General features: G+C 37.7%; 1 protein-coding gene across 2 annotated transcripts in view; it reads left to right on the top strand.

The window, feature by feature from the left end:
• ZBBX (zinc finger B-box domain containing) overlaps positions 1 to 25,269 on the top strand; it is a 109,045-nt gene that overhangs the window by 53,799 nt on the left and 29,977 nt on the right. For both annotated transcript variants that reach the window (XM_043874638.1, XM_043874637.1), the window contains exons 8-13: positions 642 to 816; positions 11,004 to 11,124; positions 17,142 to 17,251; positions 17,797 to 17,897; positions 19,326 to 19,405; positions 21,691 to 21,830. In XM_043874638.1, coding sequence (XP_043730573.1) covers positions 642 to 816; positions 11,004 to 11,124; positions 17,142 to 17,251; positions 17,797 to 17,897; positions 19,326 to 19,405; positions 21,691 to 21,830 — 727 coding nt within the window. The remainder of the gene's footprint in view (positions 1 to 641; positions 817 to 11,003; positions 11,125 to 17,141; positions 17,252 to 17,796; positions 17,898 to 19,325; positions 19,406 to 21,690; positions 21,831 to 25,269) is intronic.

Raw genomic sequence — 25,269 nt, 5'->3', positions numbered from 1 at the left:
AAGACTGAATGAAATGAGTGGAATGACTATATGAAAATATGGAGAAGGATCATTTTAGGCATTAGCTACAGCTAGTATGAGGCCCTTGAGTGGAATATGCTTGATGGGTTCCTAGAATTGCAAGAAGAGACGTTTGGCTGGAACAGGATGAATGAAGGGGAGACCTGGAGGAAGTGGAGTGAAAGGCAGGGGAAGACAAGCTTGTGTACAACCTTGTAAGCCCTGGTAGGAACTGAGGGTTTCACAGTCTTGGAGGATTTGGAGCAGAGAAACCACCTCAGATTTACATGGTAATGAAACTGCTCTTTCTGCTGTGGGGAGGTTGCAGGGAGCAGGAGATTGGAGAAGTAGGGTTTGATGCAAGGCCATCACTGCTTTCCAGAGAAAACCCTCATGAGTAACATAGTGGCAAATCCTCAGTCCTGTAGGCTCTAGCTTTAATATTTTTCAAAGATACCGTTTATAACTGTCTATAGAGTTTTAAAGAAATCAGAAAAGCACGTAAATAAGTACAAATTAAAAACACTTGAAGTAAAAAAAAAAATGTGTGATTTCACAATGCTCAATAATCAATGCTTCCTGTATTTTAAGATACAGAACATTTGGCAAAGCACACTTAGATGCACTGTTAATTCGTTTAGGTAGAAGATCCAGCAACAAAAAAAGAAGAATGTGCAAGTCCAAAAGACAAGCCCTTGTGTGAAGTGCCTTTCAATGAAGAAGCTTCTGCCCAATCCTTTCAGAAAGTTTTAAGTCAGTGGAGAAATGGACATCATGATGACAATGAGACACAGAACTTACATGCAGCAAAATCAGGTACAGGTTTTTTTTTTTAATAAAACGAATGCTTTAAAATAAAGCTGATTTTATCTCCATTCTCTGTGAAGATGAATGCAGTGTTCAGAAGCTATTAACATTGGGATAGTAGTTTGATATAACTCTTCAAATGAGTAGTCACTGTGTGACCATTGGTTTGGTGGTTTAATATTTATAGAACACTGAATGGGCCTTTTTGCCTTTTCATAAGTCTTTCTGCCTTATGGCAGAAAGCAAAGAACAAAAGAGACTCTTGATGAAAGTGAAGGAGGAGAGAGAAAAAGTTGGCTTAAAACTCAGCATTCAGGAAACTAAGATCATGGCATTCAGTCCCATCCCTTCATGGCAAATAGGTAGGGAAACAATGGAAATAGTGGCAGACTTTATTTTTCTGGGCTCCAAAATCACTGCAGATGGTGACTGCAGCCATGAAATTAAAAGACGCTTGCTCCTTGGAAGAAAAGCTATGACCAACCTAGACAACAAATTAAAAAGCAGAGACATTACTTTACCAACAAAGGTCCATTTAGTCAAGGCTATGGTTTTTCCAGTAGTCATGTATGGATGTGAGAGTTGGACTCAGTAGTCATGTATGGATGTGAGAGTTGGACTATAAAGAAAGCTGAGTGCCAAAGAATTGATGCTTTTGAACTGTGGTGTTGGAGAAGACTCTTTTTTTTTTTTTTTTTTGGAGAAGACTCTTGAGTGTCCCTTGGATTGCAGGGAGATCCAATCAGTCAGTCCCAAGGACTGATGCTGAAGCTGAAACTTCAATACTTTGGCCACCTGATGTGAAGAACTCACTCACTGGAAAAGACCCTGATGCTGGGAAAGATTGAAGGCAGGAGGAGAAGGGGGCGACAGAGGATGAGATGGTTGGATGGCATCACCAGCTTGATGGAGATGAGTTTGAGCAAGCTCTGGAAGTTGGTGATGGGCAGGGAAGCCTGGTATGCTTCAGTCCATGGGGTCTTCAAGAGTCAGACACGACTGGGTGACTGAACTGAACTGAACTAAATGGGCCTTGGGGATATATTTGCCTTTGTTTCCTGCATAAATTCAGACTGTCAAATGAATAGAGAATTGGATTCTTTCAGCTCCTCCTCTTCTAGCAGAAAGTTTTTGTTAGAACAACTGTTCCTTTATTGAACTGTAATTACAACACATAAAACAGGAGGATCTACGAGACAGTAAAGTAAATAATTTTTTTTTATATGTGTCTTGAGAAATATATTTCAAGGACTGCTGTGAAGTTCAGGGGGATAATTAATTTGTCTTTTGTTTTTCTTTCTTTTTGAAGAAATATTTCTTGTTTTTATTTTTCCTTGGTGATTTTTTACAACCGTATTCTAGACATTGAAGACCTGGATGGCCGAAGTGTACAGAGTCTTTGCTTTGTTTCCCAGGATCTTTTGAGGGAAATAATACTTTTAGGAGTATTCAGTTTATTAATTTTATTACTCAGAATATTTTTGAGGCTTCCAACTGCTTTTCATTAAAGATAAAATGCTAGATAATAAATTTAAACCATGTAACTTAGTTGAAAGTGTTCAATTTTGTGATTTCTATTTTCACTCTTTCTTCTAATGAGACAACTTTCCAGTTTACTGCTCTTTTGAAACATAGTTTAATTCCTAGTGTCAAATATCATACACCTTCTTCACAATTAGAATTTGATTTTCTTCTTAATGATGTTCTTTCTTTCAAATATATTCCCTACATTTGTTCATGATACATCGATTTTGTTAATATTTCCAAGATTTTGCTTGTATACCCCGTTTTAGTATGTACCCCAGTATTACTCTCAATGACTCTTATTTTATGTGCTCTTTTTTTGTGTTTTCACATTTTTATTTATTTATTTTTTTACTTTTCTACTTTTAAAGGGACTAAGTCTTCTATAGAAATACCTTTATGATTGGTGCACTTTGAAGACATAGTATTTAAAAATGATAGAAGAACTGATGTGTTGTAGCTTTCCTCTATAGGCTAAAGATTGTGGATGGAGATAGTTAGATGGAATTGAACTGCCTAATTTCAAAGGAATCATAGCAACCTGGAATGGTAGAGGCCAGAAGTTGGTATATAATTATCAAAGTTTTAGTGAAAAAATTACCAATATAAGGGGTAAGGAAGACTAGTAATTGATTGTTTCAGTTCACAGAGATCTGTGATACTAATTGGAGTACATAAGAATGAAAAAAAATTTGTATACTCTCCTGTCTTTTCTGAGTAGAAAATTTCTATCCGATGCACAGAGACCCATCTTAAGCTACCATATTGGGGATTCAGAGTTTTTATAAAGTTCGCAGCCCTAAGCCAGGCCACAGATCTGAGATAGATGCTGGGTCCTTTTGCAAAGTTTTGTAGTGTGGCCACAGGGTATACTATGCATTTTCCTCTATAACTTCACTACAGAATTTACAGCTATTTACCAGGAAAGTGAAAGTGTGAAAGCAAAAGTGGTAGTTGCTCAGTTATGTTTGACTCTTTGGACTATAACCCTCCAGGCTTCTCTATCCATGGGATTCTCCAGGCAAGAATACTGGAATGGGTAGCCATTACCTTCTTCAGGGGATCTTCCTGACCCAGGGATTAAACCCTGGTCTCCTGCATTTCAGGCAGATTCTTTACTGTCTGAGCCACCAGGACACCACCAGAATAAACATGCAGTGAGGAAAAACAATGCCCAAACTTCCAGAGGGGTTATTAGACCTTGGGTCTGAACTGAGAGTTATCCCTGTAGACCCTTAGTACCATCATAATCCACCAGTCAGTGTTAGAGATTTGTAGAAGTGGAGTGATAAGTGGAGTCTTATCTTTATTCTGTCTCTTAGTGCGTGGGCCGGTGGGACCATTATGTGGTTATTTTCCCAGTCTTGATTATAAAATGAGAACGGATATACTTAGTAACAGTAATAATGCCTATACTGATGGTCTGAGCCCTGGCATGAAGATTGTTATGGTTGTACATAAGTAGAAGACCCTAGAACTGTCTTCCTTCCTTGCCAATGTGTATGCTAAAATACCATGCTGGAAGCAAAACCAGGGGGTTGCAGTTTCTGGGAACTGCAAAGATTAGTGGCAACATCAAAGACTTGAAAGATGCAGGAATACTGCTTTTTATTATGATGGTTTAGTCACTAAGTTGTGTCTGACTCTTGGAGACCCAATGGGCTGTAGCCTGCCAGGCTTCTCTGTCCAGAAGAATTTCCAGGCAATAATACTGGAGTGGGTTGCCATATCCTTCTCCAGGGGATTTTCCCACCCAGGGATTGAACCTGGGTCTCTTGCATTGTAGGCAGATTCTTTACCAGCTGAGCTACCAGGGAAGCACATTTCCATTTAACTTGTGTATTTGGTACAAAAGCCAATGATCTTAGAAAATGACTGCAAGTTAGAGTAAACTTGATCAGATAATGACAATACAGGTCATAGTTGCTTTACTGAATGTAGCATCTTCTCTGGAGAAAATCAACACATTCTCTATGGCTGGAGGAAGGAGATAGCTACTGACCTAACCCAGGGGCTAATTTTTCTATAATTTTCTATATCCATCACTTTAAATATTTTAAGCTAAAAATAAATAAATAAATATTTTAAGCTTTGAGGGCCACTCATAAGGGTCATACAACTCTGCCATTGTAACATGAAAGACAATATATTAACAAATGAGTGTGACTGTTTTCCAATAAAACCTTGTTTCTGAATGCAAATTTGAATTTTATGTAATTTTCACATGTTGCAATATTATTATCCTTGTTTTGATTTTCTTCAACCATTAAAATATGTAGAAACCACTCTTAGCTTGAAAGCCATACAGAAATGGCGGGCCACATTTGGTGCAAAGGCTATAGTTTGCTGCTCCAATATCAAATATATTCTTTTCTATTTCTATCAATAAATATAATCAGAAATAGTTTGATATCATATGGCAGATGTCATAGTATACATTCACAATCTTGCTCCAGACCTCCATTAACTCTCTAGCTTTCTAGCATTATATAGTCCCAAAGAACCTTGATTGTCTTGCTATTGCACAGAAGATAATGCTTGATTATTAGATTGATGTCTTGATGCTAAGTGGATTTGGTGAACAGGGAGTATCTGTTACAGAATGATTATATTGGACCCTTTCCATCATGGGCAGTAATTTGTTCCCACAGGAAAAGCTACGTATTTCAGAAAAAGATTTGCCTTCTCTTCCTGTAGTGTGCCAGCAGAACCTTTGTCACCATGATATCTCACACAACGAGTGTCTGAGAGCAAGACACTCATTTTGTTATGAAAGAGGTATAGAGATAGGGCTCATACCTGAAATTCACTCATCTTACCATGTGCATATCTATCCAGCAGGCTTGATAGTTTTATGGAATGGCCTGCTGAAGTTTCAGTATGGGTTCCAGCTGAGAAACAACATCTTGTGAGTTTGGGGTGCTGCTTTTCCTCCAGGGTACCATGTATTACATAAAACTCCAACAAAATTTCCATTAAACAGGAAGCTGAGACTACCCCTTGCCATTTGGGGCTCATCACACTGAATTAATAGTCAACAAGTGTCACTGTACTGACCATGTAGTTTCAGCACAGACACGAAGGAATGATTGGATTGTTATCATACAGTAAAGAAAAGATAGACTTTATCTGTAAACAAATCAGCAGCAAACTTAATAGTTTTCCTGTGTTCAGTAATAATGTTCATTGGAAAAAAAAATGTGGTAGTCCAGTGAAAAGAAGGCTATGGTCTTGAATCTTTGGGAATGAAGATTTGAGACACTCCACCAGGAAAAGGTATCAGCAGACAGGAAGGTGAACATCCAATAGGTGGTGAAAGAAGGAAGCTATGATAATCAAATCAAGGTAGGCTTCAGTTGTTATTGTTTAGTTGTTAAGTCATGTCTGACTCTTTTGTGACCCCGTGGACTGTAGCCCGCCAGGCTCCTCTGTCCATGGGATTCCACAGACAAGAACACGGGAGTGAGTGCCATTTCCTTCTTCATGGGATCTTCCCAACACAGGGATTGAACCTGAGTCTCCTGCATTGCAGGTGGATTCTTTACAACTGAGCCAAAACCAGCTACAAAATGAAGAATGATGGCAGCTATGTTTTATGTTGAGTAATTCTTTTTTTCTCCTGTTTTTCCTCCATACTAATATGACACCTACTGCTGGTATCTAATGTTTAAATTTAGTTGGAATTATCACTACATTGAAATCTGGTGGCTCAGTTGGTAAAGAATCCTCCTGCAATGTGATAGACCTGGGTTTGATCCCTGTGTTGGGAAGATCCCCTGGACAAGGGAACAGCTACCCACTTCAGTATTCTGGCATGGAGAAGTCTCTGGACTGTATGGTCCATGGGATCACAAAGAGTCAGACATGACTGAGCGGCTTTCACTATGATACCCAGTGGAAACTTTGTATTTTCTTATGTGCTTCATACTATAGAACTTTGTGTTTTCTATGTGCTTTAGACACGAGTCAGGTTTTTTGTTTTGTTTGCTTTTTTTTTTTTTGCTAGTGATAAAGAATCCACGTACTGATGTTGGAGAGACAAGAGACACGGGTTCTATCTCTGGAGTAAGAGGTGGCAACCCACTCCAGTATTCTTGACTGAAAAGTCCCATGGACAGAGGAGGCTGGTGGGCTACAGTCCATGGGGTCTCAAAGAGCTGGACACGACTGAGCACACTACTACTGCTGCTTGCTTTTTGCAGAGAAATAGACAGACATACAAATGGAGGTTTAGATGCAAACTAAGTAGACAGACTGTCTCTCTGGATTCATTTTCTCTTATTTTTACCTGATTCTATGCCTCTAGAGGCTGACTCTAGAGACTGCATCACATAGCTCCCTTGTTCTCTGGCTTCTAGTTCGGTTTGGCTAGTTGGAGACACTAGCGAAACATTGAAGGGTGAGAAGAAAAGGGAGAGGTATCCCTCTCCCTTTATTTTTTGATGTGCTTAGATTTTGCAGTCACTGCATTGTCTGCCTATGTTACTAGCAACACTCAGATTACCTTTTGTTCACAATTATTGCTTTCCATAACTACTTACAACACTCTGTCCTCTCAAGCCTAAGGTTGGTAACAGCTTTCTACTATTTTTAGTCTCTGCTTCAGCATCGCTTGTTCCCTCAGCTCTACTCCTTGATTACAAGTTAGTTCCTTCATTTGACCTTCTTCAAATTACCCCTTTGAGCTTTCTCTTTCCTGTTAGGATCTTGACTTATACTGATGATCAAAAAAAGGATTTCTGAGAAGCCAAGGTTCAAGTTGAGGTCTAGAAAATGAGTTGAAACGTAGAGACAGATTAATATGTGCAAAGCGCTCATTGATGGAGAGTTCCCTATTGTGTTAATGGAGCTGAAGGGAGATGTGTGTGGCTGGATCTTAGAGAACAAAGGAGACTGTTGTAGCACAGTAGGCTGGAGAGGAATTACAGTGTGGCTGTTGTGGAGAAATCATCAAGATGAGGACTTCTGTTGATAAAATATGTGATTATTTTGCCTCAAAGTATTATAAATATTGCTGTTGTTGTGTATGTATATTGTATGTATATGTTTATAAATATTTTCCTTTTTCTGAGATAGTAGATAAAAAGAACATTTATAAAATTTATATACTTTATGGAGAAAAACTGCAGTAAGAACCTCTTCTCGCCCTCTTCCCTCCCTCTAAGAGATTATCACTAGCTTGGATTTTGTGTTTTCTCATTCCCTTAGTTTCCTGTGGTTTACTGCATGTATGCTTCTCTAAACAATTGTTAAACTTGCATGTATTTAAACATGGTATGGGCTTCCCTAGTGACTCAGCGGAAAAGAATCTGCCTGCAATGCAGGAGACAAAGGAGACACAGGTTCAGTTCCTGGGTCTGGAAAATACTGATGAGGAGGAAATGGCAACCCACTCCAGTATTCTTGCCTGAAAAATTCTGTGGACAGAGGAGCCTGGCGGACTATACAGTACAAAGGGATGCAAAGAGCCGGACACAGCTGAGCGACTGAGCACACACACAAACACTGTGTAAATGGAAAGCTAGTATATTATTGTTTTACAACTGGTTTAATATTTTCAGGATTATTTACCGAGATTTACCCATAAAGATGTGCATAGCTGTATTTCATTCATGTCACTGCTTCACAGTTCTCTGCTTATACCACTATTTACCTGTTTAAACATTGACGATTGTCTGGCTTGATTCCCATTTAGGGGAGGAAAGAGGTTGAAGTATTTACTCTCCCTGTTCTTCATGTGCTGAGGTTTTTGCAGTGACTGTATTCTCCGCTTATGTTACAAAGCAACACTCAGATGACCTTTCATCGACAGCCATTGCTTTCAGTGATTCTTACAAAGTTTTCCTACATTGTCCTCTCAAGCCTAGGGTTGGTAACAGCTTTTCATAATTTTTACTTTCTGAGTGCTTCAACATCACTTGTTTCCTTAACCCTACCCAGCAACCACTACTCTTAAGAATATTCTTGCCCAGGTCTCCTAGCACTCATGTGCACACTTTTCTGGGTTCCTATTCCTAAGAGTAAAATAAATGGGTTATGGGGGTATCCATGTCTTCAACTCTACTAGGTAAACTTGAATTATTTACCAGAGTATTAGTTTATACTCCCTCTTGCAGTGTTTAAATTGCCTGGCTGCTTCCCATTATCACCAACACAAATTGGCAGCTTTAAAAAAAAAAATTGCTGGCATGATATAGATGAAATTGTATATATAATTTGTGTACCTCATTGCACATGACGTTATGTTTTCCTATGTTTCTTGGCCATTAGCTTTGAATTTTCAAGTTTCCTAGTTATTTGTGTTATTGATTTCTAACTTGATTATGTTGTAGTGAACTCTAAAATCTCATTTCCTTCAGTGTGAGAGGCAAGTACTTACAATGACCTAGAAGATTCACTAATATTACGGCTGCCCTGATGACTCAATGGGTACAGAATCTGTCTGAAGTGCAGAAAACCCCGGTTCAATCCCTGAGTTGGGAAGATCCCCTGCAGAAGGGAATGGCTACCCACTCAAGTATTCTTGCCCAGAGAATTCTATGGACAGAGAAGTCTAGCAGGCTACAGTCCAAAGGATCGCAAAGAGTTGGACACAACTGAACGAATAAACACACACACAACTGGCCTCCTGGTTGTTCCTTAAACACTTTGGGCAAATTTGTATCTTAAGGCTTTTTAAAAGCGTTGTCTATTAAGGAAAATGCCTATCATTCCTTTAGTATAAACAATGGAACATCTTACACTAAAGGTAGCCAGGAAACCGTTAAACAAGGGAGCAAACCAGAACCTAAGTTACAGAGCTTGCATGGCATTGTTCAGGGAGGCATGCCTTGTAAATCCATGTGTTCTAGATTTGTTTTCTATCAGCAACTTCAAACAAAGATTATCCTGCTTAATGCATTACATAGCTAAAGACTCTTTCTAGAAAATATCATTAATCCATTTGCCAGAAGGTCTAGCTAGCATATTCACAGTCAAGGTAACCCAGGCCACCTGCCATCTTATTTCCTGGGAATGTGCCATTGGTGATGGGAAGAGAGTGAGGCACAGGCCAGCTGCTTCATCTCCTTCCTCCTCATCACCCTCCTAAACTTGGGGATTATCGCTCGTCAGTGGCTTGACTTGGCCAGAAAAAAAAAAAAAAAATGTCCTCATTGTTTTACTTTCAGCTTTCCTGTTGGAATTTTTTTTTTTTTTTTTTTTTCCTCATGAAAAGGAGGACTTACACTGGAGGGCTTTTCCTTCTCCTATGACTTGTTCTGCTTGACTCCTGCTCTTTTAGTTCATGCATCCCGGTGGTGGTTCTCAGTTGTTGTTCAGTCGTGTCCGACTCTTTGCGACCCCATGGACTGAAGCACGCCAGGCTTCCCCTTCCTTCACTATCTCCTGGAGTTTGCTCACATTGATATCCATTGAATCAGTGATGTCATCCAATCATCTTATCCTCTGTAGTCCTCTTCTCCTCCTGCCTTCAATGTTTCCCCCCATCAGGGTCTTTTCCAATGAGTCGTCTCTTCGTATGAGGTGTCCTAAGTATTGGAGCTTTAGTTTCAGCATCAGTCCTTCCAATAAATATTCAGGACTGATTTCCTTTAGGATTGACTGGTTTGATCTTGCAGTCCAAGGGACACTTGAGTCTTCTCCAACAGCACAGTCCAAAAGCATCAATTCTTTGGTGCTCAGCCTTCTTTATCAGACAGGACTGAGTGACTTTCACTTTCACTTTTAAGCGACTTTCACTTTCACTTTCTCAGCCTTTATGGTCCAACTCTCACATCTGTACATAACTACTGGAAAAACCATAGCATTGACTATACAGAGCTTTGTTGGCAACGTACACCTTCTAATTGCTTTATTCAGCACTTCTCTATACTGTGGGAAGAATGGGAGTGAATGACACATTCTTTTGGTTTATTTCCATTGTTGGCATTTGGCCACTTCTAAAAGCTATTTATTAAAACCTGCAGTATGCGCTTGGGATTATTCTCTGGTTTCGGTCTATAAAAAATAATTGTTTCCCTCTTTACTGCTTCCCTATTTTCTCCAAGATTTTCCTCCTATTATGGTCAGTTTGGAGAAAGAGCTAATATTTAGGAGGGCAGAGAGATGAGTAAATCCGGATTTACACCGCTCTTATTTTTTTTTTCCCCCAGAAATCTCCATCAATTTTAAATATCTCTGAATGGTGGTTTTAATTTAGTAGTACTTCAGAAACATCTTAAGCATCTGGAAGTAAATTGCCATGTAGACATAAATTCATGAGGACAGTTGTCTCCTCCAGGTGCCATTCTGAGTTATTTATTTTCTGTTTCCCGTAATGTGTAAATATTATTGTCAGCAGCTGTAATACATGCCTTTGTGTGTGTATGCCTTTATAGAATATATAATGAATCTATTTTTTTTATCTTTATTGTGTAAAATAACTAGCTTCTTTAAAAACATTCTGAATTATAAAATTTCTTTCATTTCAAGAAATGAAGAAAACTATGAAAATATAATACATCACCAATATTTAGCACTTTTGCAACATTTAAGCATAGAACTATTGATTGTATATACAAATATCAAGGCACATTTGCCTCAAAAATGGTGAGTTCTGTATCTTGAAAGATATGGTAATTTGTATCCTAGGTTATATTAATTATGTGTATTATGTTTGTTTTTTTTTTTAGATTCATTGGAAGAATGTGAAGTACAAACTAATCTGAAAATTTGGACAGAACCACTTACTATTGAATTTAAGGAAGATAGTCTATCTTACATGGAAAAATTATGGCTTAAAAAACACAGAAGGTATTTTCTGATTTTTTTGCATTATCAATAAGAAATGTAAAAGCTATTTCTGTTCCTTTCTTGTGTGACATGCTTTTTTTCATAGCAGTGTTATTTATGTACTTCACATCTGTGTAAATAATTTTAAAGCAATATTAAATCCCTGTAAAACTTCTACCATACTGATAAGAATTTTAATTCAATTTATGTATGTAATGCATGATTGATTTAGGATCTGTCTAAATGAAAATATGTATGTAGGGGGGAAAAAAGGCACAACTATGATACACAATTTAAACAATAGCAAAAATAATGCAATAAATGAAAGCTCGCTTTGAAAGGTGATTTTTGAGGCTATACTCTTCAGAAACTTTGAAGCTACTTTTAAGTTAACCAGCCTTTTAATTTTATAGTTTTATTACTAGTATTCAAGTGTATTTTATTAAAAAACTGTATCATTAGCTGTACCATTTCATAAATTGTTCAAAAGTTAAACTATCAAATATCAAACCAAAATGATTGAGTATGTGTTGGAGTTGTTCGTAATTTTACTGTGATAAAAGAACCATTGTGGGAGGTTCCTTTAAAGGCCGGGAGCTCGGTTTGCCCTGTAGCAGTGAGACTCACACTTGCCTGTGAGTCAGCTAGAGACTATGGCAAAGTACAGATTCTTCTTCAGTAGCTATGGGCCGAGCCTGAGATCTTGCATTTCTGAATTCCTAACAGCTCCCACGTGATATTGTTATGGATAATGCTAGTCTCTGAACCGCATTTTGGCATGTAAGGTGTAAGAAAACCTGTCTAGAATATACCAGAAGAGTGGTTTTCAAGCTCTTGTTTCACTTCTAGTAATACAGAACCATCTCCTGAGATGGCTTACTCCATCTTTGGAACATTCTGCCTGCTATAATATCTCCTAGTGAACTGTCATTTTTTTCTGATTGGTTGAGAAACTTGGTCCCGATTCTACTAGTTCCCAGTACAGACCAAATTGACTCTCTCCTCTTCATGATATCCTTTCCTATTTTAAAATCATATTTGAAATTCAAATCATATTTAAATTCATATTTTAAAAATCAGTCTTCATGCCTTTCTTGAAACTTTTATTTGACAGATTACCATATCCCTTCGACTGTTTTTCATGGATGTATTCCTTTTCTTTCAATTTTCTTATTTTGAAATAAGGCATGCAATTAAGTGTTACAAAACAGTATGAAGAATTTCTACATATCATTCATTCAGCATTCCCTAATGGCAACAGCTTATATAATCACAGCATATATCAACACCAAAAAATTAACACTGGTAGAATATGAATCACTAAACTACACACCTTATTTGAATTTCAGCAGTTTTCAGCAGTTTCATCCTTATTCTGTTTCAGGATTCAGTTCAGGGTCTCACAGTGCAGTCTTGTCCTATCTCCTCCATTGCAACTCCTTGCTCTTTCCTGGTCTTGGGTGACATGGACATGAGTACTTGCCGGGTGTTACATAGAATGTACTCAGAGTGGGTCCATCTCCTGTTTTTTCATAAGATTGAGGTTGCACATTTTGAGGAAGAATGCCACAGAGAGGAGGTGCCTCTTAGTGCATGATGTCACATGATCGTACTGTCGGTAGAGCTCATCACCAGGTTGTTAACCTTGAACACACAGTTGATGTGCTCACCAAGATTCTCTGCTATAAAATCACCCTTGCCTTAATAATGAATGTTGTGGTCTGTTCATGCTATTAGAATACCATTGACTGGGTGGCTTATAAAGATGTTTATTTTTCACAGTTCTTAAGACCGGGAAGTCCAAGATCAAGGTGCCAACAGACTTGGTGACTGGATTATCTTCTCATTGTGTCCTCAAAGGGCAGAAGGGGTGAGAGGTCTCTCTTGGGTTTCTTTCCTAAGGGCACTAATCCCATTCATGAGGGGTCTACTGTCTTGAACAAATCATCTCCCAAATGCTCACCACCTAATACCATCACCTTGGAGGTTCGAGTTTCAATATACGAATTTTGTGGGGACACACACATTCAGAACAGAGCTTTCTGCTCCTGGCCTTCCACAGTTTATGACCTTCTCATTTAAAGAATATGTTCATTCTGTCCCAGTAGGCCCTAATGTCTTAAGTCGTCCCACTGTCACCTCAAAATTCTAGTCTTAGTTCTAAAGTCTTATCTAAATATCATCTAAATCAGATGTGGGTGAGATTCAATGCATGATTCATTCTGAGACAGATTTCTCTCTTAACTGTGAATCTGTGTAATCAAAGATGTTCTGTGCTTCTGAAATACAAAGGTGGGACAAGCATAGGATAGATATTCCTATTCCAAAAGGGAGAAATTGAAAATAAAAAAGGAACAAGTCCTGAGCAAGTCTGAAACCTAATAGGACAATGCTGTTAGACCTTAACTCTTGAGAATTTTCGTCTTTGTCAATGCTGTGCTGTCCAGGCCCACTGGGGTGGCAAGCCCTCTTTTGGAGGGCTTTCACACTGAGGCAGTAGTGCTGCCCTGAGCCTTGCCTGGCAAGGGCTGGGCCCCCAAGGCTCTGGGTGGCTCTGCCTGTTTCGCCATCCCCATGACTTGGGTGGCACTGTTCCTCTGATGGCTCTGAGATGGGTCACATGGTTATGATTCCCCTGACCTGGAATTGTGACTGTTCTAGTCTGGGGTCATAAGGGCAGCCTTACCCTCAGGTTTTACTGGACATTGCTGTATTGGAGATTCTCTGTTATGGGAAGGATTTTTTTATTACTTAGTTGCTAAGTTGTGTCTAATTCTTTTGTGACCCCATGGGCTGTAGCCCACCAGGCTCCTCTGTTCATGGGATTTCCCAGGCAAGAACACTGGAGTGGGTTGCCATTTCCTTCTCCAGGAGATTTTCCTGACCCAGGGATTGGATCGAGCCCACATCTCCTGCATTGGTAGTTGGATTATTGACTATTCAGTCACCTGGGAAACCCAATGGGAGGGATAGCCTTGATAATTTCTGAATTAACTTCAGGACCATTCTTCCATTTTCTTGGGTAATAACTCAAGTCTTCTGTTTAGATAACTGAGTGATCTCCCTGTTAGATGATCCTTTGGACATATACTGGTACTTCCTGTTATATCTTTTCAAATTAATATTTTCATTTTCTTCAAATAAATACCTGGAAGTGGAATAAGTAAATCGTATGGTAGTTCTGTTCTGTTTTCCATAGCAGGTGCACCATTTTTCATTCCCACCAACAGGGTATAAGGTTCCTATTTCTCCATATCTTCTCCAGCATTTGTTATTTTCTTACCTTTATGACAATAGCCATTCTAGTAGGTTTGAGGTAGTATCTCATTGTGGTTTCAATTTGTGTTTCCCTGGTGATCAGTGATGTTGAGCAACTTTTCATATATCTGTTGGCCATCAATGTGTCTAGTTTGGAAAAATGTCTATTCAGATTCTCTGCCCATTTTTAATTGGGTTGTTTGTTTGTTGTTGAGTTGTATGAGTCATTTGTGTATTTTCAATGTCAATTCCTTATTAAATATATGATTTACAAATATCTTCTTTCGTTTGATAGGTTGTCTTTTCATTTTCATTTTGTCAATGTTTCCTTTGCTGTGCAGAAACTTTTTAGTTTGATGAAGTCCCACTGGTGTAGTTTTCCCTTTTTTCTAGTGGATGTTTTAAATGCTAGGGAAGTTTCATGAAAGATATCATACAGTTTGTATTTACAGTATTTTAAGGATGGATATTATCAATTAGTTGGCATTTCTACTCCAATCCCCCTATTTTAATTATATCTGCTTCTCAGTCCTAGCTGATCATCAGAAGCACGAGGGCAAGTGAAAATGCTGATTTCTCTACCCAACCTCAAGACAAATCAGTGTTTTTAAGGATCGTCTGAGGCAAATCTAAAAATCAATGTTTTTAAGGATCGTCTGAGGCTTTGCATTTAAAGAAAGATTTTCCCTGGTGATTCTGAGGCTAAAAGGCCTGTACTGATTCACAGAATAAATCTAGAACACTCATTTCAAGAATGATTTGGTCAGTTTAGTTCCCCCAGTGAACTGGTCAATGTTGGGTATATATTTGTTTAAATTTTTAAAAAGAAAAATCTGGTGAGGTGATCCTATTCTAAAGCATATGTCACTTTTTCTGTTTTGCATATAGGGTTATCGTTATCACCTTTCTAAATTCCATATATATGTGTTAGTATGCTGTAATGTTCTTTATACAGAACAGACTATTGAACTCTGTGGGAGAATGTGAGGGTGGGATATTTCAAAAGAACAGCATGTATACTATCTATGGTGAAACAGATCCCCAGCCCAGGTGGGATGCATGAGACAAGTGCTCGGGCGTGGCGCACTGGGAAGACCCAGAGGAATCGGGTGGAGAGGGAGGTGGGAGGGGGAATCGGGATGGGGAATACGTGTAAATCTATGGCTGATTCATATCAATGTATGACAAAACCCACTGAAATGTTGTGAAGTAATTAGCCTCCAACTAATAAAAAATTAAAAAAAAAAAAGATAAAGCATATGTCATCTTTTATTTATGTGGCATGATCTTTTAGCAAAGCAATGGTGCTAGGGTCTTAATATCCAGAATGCAGACTTAGTTTGTTCACTAGCTAGTTGTTTGTTCATGGGCAAATCACGTTAATTCTCTTGGTCCACATCTTCTCATCTGCAAAACACTAAGTTTGAAATAGATCTAAGGGGCCCCTTCAGCTCCAATACTCTTATTATCTGGACTCTACAATGCTTTGGTTGAGAGTTTTCCCCGTAAAATTAGATGTTTTCACTTCGTGAAGGACTGTCTAGATATTAGAACATGTATGTGTATCAATAATTGAATTTTTATAAAGTATTTTCACGTCAAACTGGAAAGAGGTTTCCAGTGGCCAGATGCCAGTTTGTCTTTGACCTTTAGTCTCTAATATTTTCCATCACTTAATTAAATTGTGGATGTAACATGACATGCTCTTCAAAGCTGGATAATATATAAATATTTTGGAGTGTACTGACATATACATTGCATATATTGGGAAAATTCACGGTCACAATTTGCCAGGAGATCATTAAATTTTTGGTGTCTTTGCAAATTGTGAGAGAGGCAATATAGCATTAATGATCAAGAACATGGGCTTGAGGAGGCAGACTGCTTGGATTCAAATTCTCTTTGCTGCATTTACTCACTGAATGACTGAACAAGTTGGTTGACTTCTTTGTGTTTCAGTTTTCTCACCAAATTAAGATACTACTAATGCCTATTTAATATTCCTATTAAGATTCAGTACCCCAAATGGTTTAGAACATAGCTTGGAACATTTTTTTTCTTTATTGATGTTACCTGTGGATATTATTAAGAAAGCCCTGAGTTTTATATGTGGAACTCCACAAGCATATATAATCTAGAATGGATGTGCAGCTACTTACTTTCTTAGTTAAAACGCGACTCCCTCCCCCACCGCTTTGGAATATCCTTTAGAATCATGCACAAGACCTCTAAAGATTCCCGTGCTTCATTGCCTTCTATGTGAGACAGGCCACATCAGACCTCATTGTTAATCAGGTGAAAGATGCTTCAGCCACAGCACCTCATGTTCATATAGTGGAAGCCTGTTTTATCACCCTGTTCGTTGGCTTGGTGGAAGTTTAGAAAAATATCTTCAGTTCCCTTAGAACTTTTCAACATATTTCCAAGGCTGTGAGATGCAACACACCTTTGTAAATTAGCTTTTTAAACAGCGTGATGTTTCATGGACTCCATGTGTTTTTTGCGAGAACACTGAATTCTATCATAACTTTGATTTTCATCCTAAACAGGAAAACAGTAGGATATGCAATTAAAAATCTTGTGTGATGTTAATTTGATTTACAAAATTGTTTTAGTAGATTATGTTATGCAGTTGTACATTTCTTCTGTAAATTAGAGGTATGGCTATGATTTTCCTTATTAATTTTGTAGACTCATTTGTTTGTGAAATAAATTAAGATCTCATCTGGAAAAATTTTAGATGGTGTACTTTAGGCTTTTAATTGCTTCTTGTTTTGTAGAACTCCACTGGAGCAACTTCAACACATGCTACCGGACACCTTCATACCTCAGTGTAAAACCATTAGTGAGGCACAGTGTTCTCAGAATGAAAATGATGAAGATAGTGATGGTTAGTTCAGCCTTGATTAGATATTTTTTTTCATTTATTTTTATTAGTTGGAGGCTAATTACTTTACAATATTGTAGTGGTTTTTGTCATACATTGACATGACTCAGCCATGGATTTACATGTATTCCCCATCCCGATCCCCCCTCCCACCTCCCTCTCCACCCGATTCCTCTGGGTCGTCCCAGTGCACCAGGATATTTTTGAATTTACTATTTCAACTTATATACACTGAGCATTAATCAGCATCTGCTTTTGGTTTCCTTTACTGTATCATTCTCATTACACTGTACACTATCTCTAGATCAGAATGACACACACTCTCCTTCCTATTCTCTAGATGTAGCTTGTTTTATTTTAAATAGTTTCATTTAAAAATTGATTGTTAAATAATTGTATATTTTACTTGAGCTGGGAAAATTGAGAGTATTTATACCTTTGTGTGGCTGCACAGAAGAACATTCTTCCATTGTTGCCTATGTTATTTGAAGATGAATTATCAGGTAGGGTATACTCTGGATGATATTATTTTTAATCTTATTTTCTAGTTGAGGATATCAAGATGCAATCCCCAGCTCTTTTTCTGTCAATAGAAGAATTAAACATAGAGAGACCTGAACCAGCTCTAAAAATAGTTGAACTGGATGACGTAAGTGCATAATGACCACTCATATTACTTAACAGAGAGGAAATTCATAACACATAAATAATATGTAGTTACAGCTACATATTATTTTTGGCAAGATAATTCTTTCATAATTAAGCATAGTTTAATAGTATAAATTTACAAGTGTTTGAATTTAAATATGCTGATAAGAATACAGAAGACTATTATTTTAATGTAGACAGTAAATTTGTGAGCTAAATTGATATTGTGTCATAGTATGGGAGATGAGAAGATATTTCAATCTTTTAACTTGTAGAGACAGTGTTTAGTGTTTGTTTTATTGAGTGGCCAAAGGTTTGTTCCAAGATGAACCTTTTGACCAACCCAGTATTTAGTTTTCTATGTTATTGTGCTTTTAAACAAAGATTATTCTCATTATATGATACTTATTTAATAAAATTTTTATGGATTTACTTTGTTTAATGTCATTTAATACTTTTTATTTAAAGGAAAAGTAGTTTTAAGATTTAATGGATATAGTATAATAATAAATTGAAAATAAGCCTCTGGAAAACACCAAGTAAAATCAGCTGGAGCTAGAGTAAGTCAGAGCTGCAGCTCCAGGATGAATTCATTTCTGAATTTCTCATTCTCTAGTAACTGAATATACCCACTGTTCTCAATATTGCTTTGACTATGGTTGTCACAGTGAAGGAATACAATAGAGGAAGTACTTTTTGACATACTACTTTCCTCTTTAGGTTAATAGCTTCTGCAGTGTGCTCACACGCATGTGTGTGTGTGTGTGTGTGTGTGTGTGTGTATGCCTAGCAACATATTTATTTCTGCTTTGGATAAATTGAAGATTCTGAACAGATTAACACATACATGCATGTATATTTGTGATTGCTCTTCATTAAATTGTTGCGGTAGAGAGTAAGCTTATGCCATGCTGGTCAGAGAACTAAAAACATCTACTTGGCACTTAGGGCTTCCCTGGTGGCTCAGTGGTAAAGAATCTGCCTGCAGTGCAGGAGACCTGTGTTTGATCCCTGGTTGGAAAGATCCCCTGGAGAAGGAAATGGCAACCCACTCCAGCATTCTTGCCTGGGAAATCCCACAGACAGAGGAGCCTGAACTCCATGAGGTTGCAAAGTGTCGGACACGAGTGAGTGACTAACATTTGTACTTCACTTGGCACTTTGTAGTTACAAAATAAAATCTAAGTTGTTATGTTTGGCTCTGGATGTGACAGTGGTGATAAGATGAACTATACAGCAAAAGCCCTCAACAATTATCTGTTGAATTTGTTTAGTTCTCTTAGAATTCATGTTCTATGGCATATAGTCAGCGAGTTTATGACATTTTTTGTGAGAAGAAAAATTCTCTAGATACTGTGCATAAGTTAGCTGGTTAATGTATCATAAATTACTTGAACATACTAATATTATACAACATCTGTTTAATAAGACTTATGAAGTGGAATTTGAAGAACCAGGAAATGCCGTGCCTTATAAAGTTGAGTTAGCAGATGCAGACAGTCAACAAAGGTAAGATCTTTCTAATTCACTTTGAATGCTTGTTAAACACTCACAAAAATTTTTCTATCTTTTGAGAAGTTCACAACATAAAAAGCACATGAATTTAGTGCTAGAGCATATTTTACTTAAGCCATCTTTAAATTTGGGTACGTATTACTGGGCTTTCCTGGTGGCTCAGTGGTAAAGAGTCTGCCTGCAGTGCAGGAGATGCAGGAGGCAGAGGTTCAATCCCTGGGTCAGGAAGATCTCCTGCAGAAGGAAATGGCAACCCACTCCACTATTGTTGCCTGGAAAATTCCATGGACAGAAGAGCCTGGAGGGCTGTAGTCCATGGGGTTGCAGAGAGTCAGACGTGACTGAGCATAGCACACAATACTACTAATATTTATCAGCATTCAATAATTAGAAAATTATCTATAATTATATGTTTATGCTTTTACCTAGCATCTGGATTATTTAATAGATGCTTCAGAATTTAGGAATTGTCATTATTTGAAGTGACTGACCAAGTCTTATATATTTCATATAAACTTTCTTACTTTTTGCAAAGATACTCTTTGGATTTTGCTTACTTCAGTTTGTTATGAACCCTAAGTAAAAATGTATATTAATGATTAGGTTGAGAGACAAAAAAAAAAGCCTCCAAACTACAGATTACTTCTTAGGTAGATTTTACTGTGTGATCAATAAATGAATTATAATGATTCCGTTTGTAACTTTTAAAAAAAATTTGTCATTTCTGAAAAAAATAACATCTAGCTGTATCTACTAGTAATGTGTAAATTATTCCAAGTCCTCTCTGCTGTCGAAACCTCAGCTAGGATTTCAGGTGTTTTGACTGCAAAGTATTAAGCTGGGTAAACAGCAGAATGAAGCTTCTATTAGGTAGCCCCTACACCGATTCTTTGTTTATATGTTCAGATCAACTTAGGCCCCTGTCAGTCTTTTGGAACAGCAGTGGGCCTAAGTGATGCCCTTGGACCTGAAAGTATTCTGGCCTGGAGAATTTCATGGACAGAGGAGCCTGGCAGGCTACAGTCCATGGGGTTGCAAAGAGCTGGACAGGACTGAGCGACTTTCACTTTCACTTTGGACACATAGACCCAGATATCTAGCAGCAAATGTGCTTTTGGCAGGAGACAAGCAGATTCTGGTCAGTAGGTAAGAGGTTTATACTTATATGGACTACTATAAACCTGAGGAAGTACAGCATTTCTACTCTCCAGTTTGAGTCTTTTATATATTTTATCACAAGCCTTTCCCTTGACCTCCATGTTAGACAAGGCAGAGAAAGTTACTGATTATGGTTTGGCGATAGTTTTGCATCTTGGGTTTGGAGGTGTCCATAGAGCTTCTTTTCTGGAAAAGTCATAAAGGATCATATGTGACACAAAAGAACCTTTTTGGTCAAGCATAATCCATGAGCTTTTTTGGTGGTACTGTGTAGGGCTTGCAGCTTCCCTGGTGGGCTCAGCAGTAATGAATCAGCCTGCAATGCAGGAGACTACCTGCAAAACAGGAAATGCAGGTTCCCTCTCCGGGTGGGGTAGATCCCCTGGTGAAGGAAATGGCAACCCACTCCGGTATTCTCACCTGGAAAATCCAAAGGACAGAGGGATCTGGTAGTTACATTCCATGGGGTCACAAAGAGTCAGACATGAATTGGTGACTAAGCCACCCACCACCATGTAGAGCTTACATAACATCAAGTATTATTAAATACATTATTCAACTCATAGAAAGTGTTATTCGGTTGTAACTACGCTTGTATATGGTAATCATCATTAAAATTGAGATATAAATACCGCATAAGGCTTTTGAACCCATATAGTCATGATGAACAAATAAAATGTTTATTTAAGCAATAAAATCTTGTTTTCATCAGCTTGATGAGATCGAAAGATATCTCTTCATTTTTAGAAGAAAGACCATAAGAAATTAAACTTACTTTAGACTATTTTTAAAAAAAGAAACTTTCAGTGAAAAGTTTGCAGTTAAATCAGGTTTGTTCTAGTTGCCTATTTCTTTTAAATTCATAATACTGTCAAGGTACTTACTGTTTTAGAATGTGTCTACAGTATGTTGAAACAAGTATTAAATTAATGTGAATAACCCTATTTCCTTAAGGTTTTACTATATTTAGTTTAATAAGCTGAGTTTTAAAAATTATTTATAATTTAATTTATTAATTTATAAGTAAATTACTATATTTATTTTAACAAGCTGCATATTTTAACATTTTTATGTATAATTTCTTTCAACTATGTCCTCTTATTTGTCTGTAAACATGAAAGTCACACATTTCGTGATTATCAGAATGCTTTTCTGTATGAAAATGACATCCATCAACATCATGTATTCACCAAGAGAAAATCTGACCTCTTCCACCTTCATCTGAGTAACAACTCTTTTTTTTGTAAAGATAACTCAAAAGGTAACTTTTTCAATTTTTGCTTAATGTTATTAACAGTGAATGTTGGTAGTTAAATAAAATCAATAGGTAGGTATTGCAGGTTATATAAAGCTTTGCCTATTTGCTGTTCATTTTAAACCCAGAAAATTACATACTCAGAACATTGGTTGAAAATACGTAATTTTCTATCAAATATTCTTTTTAGTTAACGGACAATGGTATTTGTATTCAGAGAAAAAAACAGACTATAAAACTATTCTGAAAGTTATTGTACCTGAGCTATCATTTAAAAGTTTACATGGTTGGGCTCTTGGGGACAGAAGTCTGATTGGCATGCTTTACTTTGTCCTCCCTTGAACTATTTATTTTCTTAAAATATTTGAGTTTGATGTAAAGCTTCACATAAGTGATAAAACCAAACCAATACAAATCATCTCTTTATATAGCTACATTGTTATTACTAGTTGTACCCTGGGGATCTATAGATTAGAATACTGTGTACTAACGTCTGGTTTTAATTTCCAGATGCTGAGATCATTTTAAAGACAGTCATACAAAGTATCCTGGCCTGGGAGTCAGATTTTGTTTTCATTTCTGCCTTAAATCACTGTGTCACTTCCTTTCTTAGGTCTCGTTTACCAAAACTACAATATAGGAATTAGATGGTTTCTAATCTACTTTTATCTATTTAGGATTTTACTTTATCTACTTAGATTAGAAAAACCAACAAATATTTCGTATGTGAAGAATTTGAGAGAGACCAGAGATCATTACTTAAAGTAACTTATAGTAAAACTGATGATTACCTTTTCATTGGGTAGCAGATGGTAGAGAATAGTGATTTAAGGTAATCCTGCTGATTTTAACATCTTTGGATACTAAGCTTCTAAATCGTATGACCACGAACTATATCCATATGGGAATTTAGGCCTTTGCAGGGCTCCAAGTCTAGGCCATAAGCTATTTTTAACCTTCCTAGAGCATGGTGTTACAACTGTGTTTGGGAAAATGCTGACTACAAATGCCCATTAAGTGTTACTTTAAAGATTCTTGATTTATTTAAATAGGCTTTATTTTTTAAAGCTGTTTCAGGTTCGTAGGAAAATTTAGCAGGAAATACAGAGTCCCCATATACTCTCAGCCTCCACAAATTCATAGCTTCTTTCACTCTCAGCATCCCAAACCAGAGTAGTACATTTGTTATGTACCATTTCTCCTGAGTCCCCAGGTTACGTTAAGGTTCTCTCTTGGTGGTGTACGTTCTGTGGGTTTGAACAAATGTATAATGACTTGTAATCAACATTATAGAATAACACAAAGTATTTTCACTGCCATAAAAATCCTCTGTGCTCTGCCTTTTCACACAACACTCCTTCCTAACCCTTGGCAACCACAGATCTCTTTACTCTCCAGTTTTGCCTTTTCCAGATGGTTATAGCTGAAATCATACAGCAGTCTTTTCAGATTGACTTCTTTTACTTAATAAAATGCATTTAAAGGTGTCCCCATGTGTTTTTCTGGCTTGATGGCTCACTCATTTTTATTGCTGAATAGTACTACATTGTCTGGATGTACCACAACTTATTTATATGTTAACTTGTTAAAGGACATCTTGGTTGTGTCCAAGTTTTGGTGTTTATGAATAAAGCTGCTATGAAAATCCATATGTGAGTCTTTGTTTGGACATAAGTTTTTAAGTCATTCAGGTAAATAACAAGGAGCACAGTTGTTGGATCATGTGGTAAGAAATATGTTTAATTTTGTAGGAAACCACCAAACTGTCTTTCATATTGACTTTACCACTTTTCATTGCCACTAACAATTAATGAGTCTTACTGTTCTTCATATTCTTGCTAGTATTTGGAATAGTCAGAGTTCTGGATTTTTGTGATCCTAATAGTTGTATTGTTTTCAGTCTGTCTGCCCTCTGATGGAGAAGGCTAAGAGGCTTATGGAAGCTTCCTGATGGGAGAGACTGACTGAGGGAGAACTGGGTCTTGTTCTGATGGGCAGGGCCATGCTCAGTTTAGTTGCTCAGTCATGTCCGACTCTTTGCGACCCCATGGACTGCAGCACACCAGGCCTCCCTGTCCATCAACAACTCCTGGAGTTTACTCAAACTCATATCCATTGAGTTGGTGATGCCATCCAACATCTCAGCCTCTGTGGTCCCCTTCTCCTCCTGCATTCAAATCTCTCCCAGCATCAGGGTCTCTTCAAATGAGTCAGTTCTTTGCATCAGGTGGCCAAAGAATTGGAGTTTCAGCTTCAGCATCACTGCTTCCAATGAATATTCAGGACTGATATCCTTTAGGATGGACTGGTTGGATCTCCTCGCAGTCCAGAGGACTCTCAAGAGTCTTCTCCAACACCACAGTTCAAAAGCACCAATTCTTCAGCCCTCAGCTTTCTTTATACTCCAACTATCACATCCACACATGACTACTGGGAAAACCATAGCTTTGACTAGATAGATCTTTGTTGGCAAAGTGATGTCTCTGTTTTTTAATATGCTGTCTAGGTTGGTCACTACTTTTCTTCCAAGGAGTAAGTGTCTTTTAATGTTTTGGGAGCACCCCAAAATAAAGTCTGTCACTGTTTCCACTGTTTTCCCATCTATTTGCCATGAAGTGAGGGGACCAGACGCCAGGATTTTAGTTTTCTGAATGTTGAGTTTTAAGCCAACTTTTTCACTCTCTTCTTTCAATTTTATCAAGAGGCTCTTTAGTTCTTCTTCAGTTTCTGCCATAAAGGTGGTGTCATCTGCATATCTGAGGTTATTGATATTTCTCCCGGCAATCTTGATTCTAGCTTGTGCTTCATCCAGCCCAGCGTTTCTCATGATGTGATCTGCATATAAGTTAAATAAGCAGGGTGACAATATACAGCCTTGATGTACTCCTTTCCCTATTTGGAACCATTCTGTTGTTGCATGTCCAGTTCTAACTGTTGCTTCCTGACCTGCATACAGATTTCTCAAGAGGCAAGTCAGGTGGTCTGGTATTCTTATCTCTTCAAGAATTTTCCACAGTTTGTTGTGTTCCACACAGTCAAAGGCTTTTATATAGTCAATAAAGCATAAATAGATGTTTTTCTGGAACTCTTTTGCTTTTTTGATGATCCAGTGGATGTTGGCAATTTGATCTCTGGTTCCTCTGCCTTTTCTAAATCCAACTTGAACATCTGGAAGTTCATGGTTCACATATTGTTGAAGCCTGGCTTGGAGAATTTTGAGCATTACTTTACTATCGTGTGAGATGAGTGCAGTTGTGCAGGAGTTTGAGCATTCTTTGGCATTGCCTTTCTTTGGGATTGGAATGAAAACTGACCCTGTGGCTACTGCTGAGTTTTCCAAATTTGCTGGCATATTGAGTGCAGCACTTTCACAACATCATCTTTTAGGATTTGAAGTAGCTCAACTGGAATTCCATCACCTCCGCTAGCTTTTTTCATAGTGGTG

This window comes from Cervus elaphus, chromosome 19, assembly GCF_910594005.1.
Source record: "Cervus elaphus chromosome 19, mCerEla1.1, whole genome shotgun sequence".
In the NCBI taxonomy this organism is placed as follows: domain Eukaryota; kingdom Metazoa; phylum Chordata; class Mammalia; order Artiodactyla; family Cervidae; genus Cervus; species Cervus elaphus.
The sequence above is the reverse complement of the archived record's forward strand: the minus strand, read 5'-3'. Positions and strand labels throughout refer to the sequence as shown.